The sequence below is a fragment of the Eleginops maclovinus genome, chromosome 3 (genome assembly GCF_036324505.1).
Source record: "Eleginops maclovinus isolate JMC-PN-2008 ecotype Puerto Natales chromosome 3, JC_Emac_rtc_rv5, whole genome shotgun sequence".
In the NCBI taxonomy this organism is placed as follows: Eukaryota; Metazoa; Chordata; class Actinopteri; order Perciformes; family Eleginopidae; genus Eleginops; species Eleginops maclovinus.
In genome coordinates, this window is record NC_086351.1 from 4,445,583 (window position 1) to 4,452,896 (window position 7,314).

General features: G+C 38.4%; 1 protein-coding gene across 1 annotated transcript; it reads left to right on the top strand.

Moving 5' to 3' along the window:
* Positions 1-1,800: 1,800 nt before the first annotated feature.
* trim35-28 (tripartite motif containing 35-28) lies at positions 1,801-7,088 on the top strand. Its single transcript, XM_063878323.1, has 6 exons — positions 1,801-2,461; positions 3,205-3,300; positions 3,668-3,898; positions 3,986-4,008; positions 4,535-4,653; positions 5,130-7,088. The coding sequence occupies exons 1-6, from the start codon at positions 2,036-2,038 to the stop codon at positions 5,663-5,665; spliced, it is 1,431 nt and encodes a 476-aa protein (XP_063734393.1). The 5' UTR covers positions 1,801-2,035; the 3' UTR covers positions 5,666-7,088.
* The last annotated feature ends 226 nt before the right edge of the window (positions 7,089-7,314 follow it).

Consider the following 7,314-nt stretch of genomic DNA (forward strand, 5'->3'; position numbering starts at 1 on the left):
CGTAGTTTGGACACCCCTGCTTTAAGATATTTAAAGGGATAACAACCTCAGGTATAAATGGTGTTAAAATCTGAAACTTACAAGTTTATGTTCTCCATATAATGTATACACACACGTTCGTTTGGTAGAAATGCATGTGTTTCTCAAGCCTTGACCCTAGAGTTTAAAAACATTAAGATCACACAGCCCCCACTGAGACGATTCAAAAGCTAGGTAAACTTTCAAACCTGTGTCCTTAGGTTTCACTTCCAGGTATAGCTTTGACTTTTTCAGATTGCTTTTTATTCTCAGAAATGCTCTTTAACTTCCTTTATGAACCACAGTTGAGACAGCTAACCTTTGCCTGACCAGATTTATTTCTTGAATGATCCTTCCTTTTTAGTTTCAATTTGTCTGAATTAAGTTGCTTATTCATGTGTGTCTTCATGCCATGTTGGTACACTGACTGTGTAAAAAGTGTTGTCCGTTCACAGTAAAGAAAAGACAAATATATTCTCAAGGTAACAACAACTCTACATTTTACAAAGAAAATGTTTATTTGCATTAAGGTCACAAACATCACCCACTGTGAACTCCACAACTCATGAAAGAGAAGATAGATGCAACTTCACTCCCACTGCACCTTTGTGGATTTCCTGTGTTTTTGTGACTTTGTGACCGACATAAAAACATTTTTCGATTAGCAGTGCAGCCTAAATAGCAAACATAATAATAACTGATTTGTTTGCTTTAACAGAGAGATAAAGATGTACTCTCATAGGTTTTGGGTTTACTGATGGCAAAATTAACCACACTGTGTCCTTAAAAAAAATGACTGTAGTAAAACTTGTTTTTATTGGAACTTAAAAGGTCCTTTTATTTATTTACGATGGGACAGTGCACAGTATTTAACGTGAGCACTTGAGTCCAAATTTAGCCATAATCTGCTCCATTTACATGAAGTTCATGCACTGTTAGTAGTGAGAGGAGCACGTGTGCCGTAGGTAACGCTGCATGCTAATGAAGTGTTTTTGAACACCTGCTGGAAATGAATGATGACTAATATATAAATCCACAGAACACGGACACTTTTTTTTTCTTTTGTTAAAACAATATTTTAGTATTTTTGAACAGGAAACTAAGTGTGACAGATGACTGTCAATAAATATACTTGCAGATATGAATTGTGGTGACTATCCCAAAAAGCTAACTTAATTAGTCACCTGATGGTGGTTCGAGGAGTGTCTTAACTCTATTCCAGAAAGAATACAATTGTGCTGAAATTATCTCTTTGGGTGATGTTCCCATTTATTGTAACAAAAAAGAAAGTTATTAACAAAACAGAAATGCACCATGTAGTTGATGTGGATTGAAGCAGTAATCAAAAATCCCTGGCTTTCTCTCTGGCTGTCGTTCGGTAAGAACTGTGTGTTCCCCACCACCATTCAACTCAAAACTAATCATCCCCTCATTTGAGGCAGCTGCTGCTGGGCAGCTGCTGTGTGGTAACCAATCAAACAGGAACAGAGAAATACTACACCCTTGTGGTCAAAATAAAGTACTTGCACAAAACACTAACTAAAGAATGGCTCCTACATGAATAATCACATCAAATTAAATGAATGCATTACATAACAAATGGGCATCTTGACATTTTTACGCACCTGATCCTTAATAAGCATTTTATACCAATATTATTTCTGACGTATGACAACAGCATATTTTGCAGATTACATTGCGCAACTGAAAATTAAAAACCTGTAAAATCCTCCAGGTCCGCTAGAGAGCAGTGTTTGATCCCTAGTCAGGTTTGTAGTCTGTCACAGAAACACGGAAATGAGTCAGTGTGGCACAGAACTAACTCGAGTGCAGCGCTCGCGCAGTTAGAGGAGTTTTATACTTCCTAAAACTGCCCAATACTATTTCTTATTATATGATAACAGCATAAGCAAACTGGTGAAGACTTGACTCATCACACATCTGGGCCACTGCGTATTTTTCTGTGTATAATCCTCAGTTTGGGCTTTCCTCGAAATCGAAAGTAAGTGTTGAAGCCATGGCTGAGTGTATGGATGAAGACATGCAGGAGGAGGCTCAACCGATGCGGCAGGACCTGACCTGCCCCGTGTGTCAGGCCATCTTCCGGGACCCCCTGCTGCTGCCCTGCACACACAGCTTCTGTCGGGAGTGTCTGCAGAACAGTTTGAAGGTGAACAAGAAATGTCCCGTGTGCAGATCCTTGTTTGAGGAAGCGCAGGCCATCGCCAACCGCGCGCTCAGCAGTGCGTGCGACACTTTCCTCAAGCAGTCCAATTGGCTACAGAGCCGTAAGCGTCCCAATGAAGAGGACACCTGCAACCTGCACCTGAAGCCTCTAGAGCTGTACTGTGAGAAGGACGAGGAGCCGCTGTGTGTGGACTGTGTGTCCATGCACAGCACACACAGGCTGTACTCCCTGAAAGATGGGGCTCCGATATGTAAGGTAAGGTACTCTCAGCTATTAGCCTATCAGTAGTAGTACATTTACTCAAGTACTGGAACTAACTAACATGTTGAGAGACTTGTACTTTTGTATTTCAATGTTTTGCTACTTTGTACTTCTACTCCACTACAATTCAGAGGTAAATCGTGTAATTTTACTCAACTACATTTATTTAACACCTTCAGTTACCGTCAAATGTTGATTAGTAATGTGAAATAAAATCAACCCTTAAATCAGACTTTTAGTTACACAAAGTGATTAAAACTAGCTGCACTTTTACCAGCATCAATAATTATAATAAAAACATGCAATATTTATGTTGAATAATGAGTACTTTGGTTGTTTAAGTATATTGTAAAGCTAATCTTTTTCTACTTTTACTTGAGTGACATTTTTATTGCACGACTTTTACTTGCAATTGAGTATTCCTACACTGGCAGTTCAACTTTTAGTACGAGTGGTTATCGCCTGGGTGTCATTGCCTCTGAATAAGTATTCCATTAGATATAACATTATTCTTTGATAGCACTTGGCAAAAAGAGTAATGTAATGCTGATCAGAAATAGAAAGACAATAGAATCTTCTTTCAATTAGTTTTGTGCGATATTCCCCTCGTGAGGATTTAAATGACAAGATATACTTCTCAACATTGTAGTAAACTGCATGCTACTATGTTTTTTGCCGGTCCAATAACAATGTTGTTTTCTTTTGGTTATCTGATGTTCTGCTTTTCCACCCTGCAGAAGGAGCTGAGCTTCAAAGTCAAGATTTTTGAAAAGAAAGTGGAGGAATACAAGAAAATGACTCACAAACTCAGCAATTCAGTGGAGTACGTCAAGGTAAAGTAGCTGTCACGTCTCACTGGGTTCATCTTATATACATCTGTGTAGAATCTTCAACTAGTTTAATAAAAAGCTGCAAAACAAGTCCACTACCTTCAGACATTTGTGGAGAAAGGAGCTCCCCACAGGGATTTGTTAGTAATTTGCCCCTTATAACACTAATACATTCATATATGAGAAAAAACTTGAAACAAAAATTCTATACATTTAATTAATACATAAAAAAATAATACAAAACATAACAAATAATGCATAAGGTCCTTATTACCTAGCTTAAATTTTGAAGGAGGGAGACAGCACATACAATTATAATTCATGCTTTACGTAAACTAGGAGTAATATCCCCTTTCTTTTATTGATGCAGTATCAAGCTGAGCAGGCAGAGAAGCAGATCAAGGCTGAGTTTGAGAGGCTACACAAGGCGCTGGTCACAGCAGAAGCGCTGCGCCTCAAAGCCCTGTCCGACGAAGAGGGGCAGAAGATTGCTGCCATACAGGAGAAGATTGACAAAGCAAACGAGGACATTGTGGCTTTGAAGAAGCTCACGGAAACCCTGAAGAAAGAGATGAGCAACGAGGATCTACCCCTCATACGGGTAAGAGGAGGCACAAAGCTGTAAGACGCATATAACTGTAACTTATTTGTCTCTAGTTTATCTCAATTACTCTCTCTTATTTTTTAGAATTTCCAGAAGTTAAAGAGAGAGTAAGTACCTGCACATACACCAGCAATCAAAAATATTGCGTGTTGTAAAATCTGTACGTCTATATGTTTTAAAGAGGCTTTTTGGGGTTTTACCTTTCCTGTAGTGTTATATAGGTTTTTGTGTTAGTGTTCCAGCACATTGTAATGATAGTCTTAGGGGCGGGACATCTTTAAGCGGTCGACCAATTACAACAAAGCCGTCCAGCTAACCAATCAGAACAGACTGGGCTCTGGTTTCAGACAGAGGGTGAAAAGAGGCGCTGCAGCACAGACAGTACGAGAAAAATAAAGAGCTTTTTGAACATTAAAGCATGGAAAAATGTCACAGTAGAGGCACTAAATTCAAATATGAACATGAAATAAGCAGAATATACCCTCTTCAATATCCAATTTCCCGACATATTTGCATTTTTATACAGTTCCACATTCTTCTAATGCAGCTCTCGTGCAATTATGCTTTATCCAGCTGTATTTTGTGAATAAACAAGTGTTTCTTGCTAACTTCTTATTGCGATCTTTGCTTTAGAGCCCAGTGGCCGTATGATGACCCTATGATCCCACACGACTCTGTTTTGAACATGGGCAATCATGTCGGTGCTTTGAGCTTCAACATCTGGAAGAACCTGCAGGCGCATGTCAAATATCGTGAGTAAACACCGCTGGGAGTTGGGATTGTTCTGTGGCTTTAAAAATGTTGTGTTTAACAGAACTTGTGTTTGTTTAATATGTTTGATATTGATTTGACAACCAAACACATTTCTCCAGACCTGGCTGCCGCCCATTAAATGTGTTTTGAGCTACTTGAATCTTAGGTCTAGGAGGTAACAATGACTTGAATATTGGCACCAAAAATGTCACGCTTTTCAATAGGAGTGTGAATCTTTCTCCATGTACTGTTTTTGATTGTTGTGGTTCACGATTCGTTTCTAGATTCAAAACACAGAAGTACTTATTTGGAGCTGGTGCCCTTTTAAAGGAAATCCCTTTTTATAATAGATTTTTGGAAGTTGTGAATCTGATTCAGAATCTTAGATGAGTTGTGTTTTCTTCCCAGTCGATAAACGTGTATGTGACCAAACAAATGTTACCTATATTCACGTCTTGTCACTTCCTGTGTGCAGATCCAGTGGTGTTTGACCCGAACACGGCCTCTCCCTGGCTCTCCTTGAACCCAGACCTGTCCACTGTGAAGGAAAGCTCGGAGCGGCTCACCGTCCCTGAAAACCCACAGCGCTTTGACCCCTGTGTCTTCGTCATGGGTGCTGAAGGATACAAGACTGGGAAACACAGATGGGATGTCATTGTGGGCGACAGTCCCAAGTGGATTGTGGGAGTGTGCAAAGAGTCAGTGCCTCGTAAGAAGAAGTTCACAGTCTCTACTAACCGTGGTGTGTGGTCCATAGGACTGAGCAAAGGCGTGTACACCGTCTCCACTCCTGAGCGTACGGAGCTGCAGGTGCAGCAGCGCCCCGAAAGGATCCGCATTAAGCTGAACATGGATAAAGGTGAGGTGTCATTTTGGGATGGGGGCACGGCGAAGCACCTTGTCACTTTAACACATGAGTTTGATGAGGAGATGTTTCCTATCTTTGGCCCTGGGCTCTATAGTAGCCCTACAGTTCTGGTTCAGGGAAAAATAGCTGTACACACATCATAGGCCAATTGACAGCAGTAGGTTTGGAAATACGAACAACAACCTTTTTAAAATAAGATACATTTAACAAAATGTTACAATCAGTCAAACACTGATCAAAACTATTAAAAAATAAAGTTGAGAAAAACAATCGGTGTATAGATAATCATGTAAAAAATAGAATGAATGGCCCGGCCGTGGCCCAACTGAGTGGGGCACCTGCCGCCGGCAACCCGACCAGTGGTCCTTTCCGGATCCCACCCCGACTCTCTCTCCCACTTTCCTGTCACTCTCCTATCCGATTAAAGGATAACCAAAAAATAACTTTAAAAAAAATAGAATGAATAAAATATGAAAGAAACTGTTTTTAAATTGGAAAATTCACAAATCACGTAGTAAGTTCCTTTTCAGGTTCTTTTGTTTATCATATAAACACCAATAACACAGAAGCAGTCGTTGGCTATGGAAATCTTAAGTCTCAGATCCCCATTAATAATGCTAATTAAATATGTATATAAAATATAAAGCCACTTACAAACTAAATATATGTATGAATATAATATATGTAATAAAATAACATTTAGAAAGTGATACAATTTAGACTTATAAATGCTAATCATAGAAATAAAAAATCTATTTCTAACTCAAAGTGAATAAAAGGCGATGATGATAAATGTCAGGTTTGGCCTAAGGGACTCATGTCAGAAATAAATGTGATAAAGCTATTGAGTTAGTGTTATTATCAGTATTAAAGCCTGTCAGCTGCATGATGCATCATTTCAGAAATTACTTTCTAAATACTGACGGCATGCAGAAATTTGTTTTATTTACTGAGAGGTGAGGATTTATTAGGGTGAGCAGAGGACAATCAAAGCCAAATGTCTTGACATGTGCCTTAGTTGGAGGAAACTGGGTTGTCACTACTTTACTATGTAAACAACACAATAAAAAATGACACCCAATTATCTGGGCTGGCTTGGCTGTTGCTGGTTGCCATTACTGATACAATTTCATGTGATTAATGAAACATCTCTCTAGACATCCATCTCTTAATATCCGAGGGTCAATTAAAACATAATGTGAATGTATTTAAGTTGCTTGCTTTGATACATTAGGTGCTTTTATAGTTATGTTACCTTTACATTTTGACTTTACAGAATTTAAGGAATCAATTAAAAGAATTGCCTTTATGCGGGGGAAAAGTGCTTTAATTATGTGTTGTACCTTTATAACATGTTGTTGATTTTACTCAAATATTGTGGTTTGAATTGTTCACTGAATCTGTGCTGGTTGGTTTGTTGTATATTTTATCACTCACTACAAAAATTGTGGCCTGGAATAGTCATGATTAGTGACAAAGCTTGTAGGATATAAACTACTACTACTACTCTGAATTTGCTGTCTACATGTAATCAATCACTTGTTTAATAAAACACAGTAAATCGAATTTGTTTTTCTTTATTAATTAAAACCACATTAACTGTCCTTAGACAATTACATGCTTCACTGTGGGACCTATTTGATTAGAGATGATTCTATTTAATGGAAGAAAGATGCCTTTACAGATGTTAGATTGCATCGAGGTTAAACATGGATTAAAATACTGATCGTATAAAAAAATCATTAAAGTTATCTCAACATTTACCGGAAACAAAATCACTAATTATAATCCA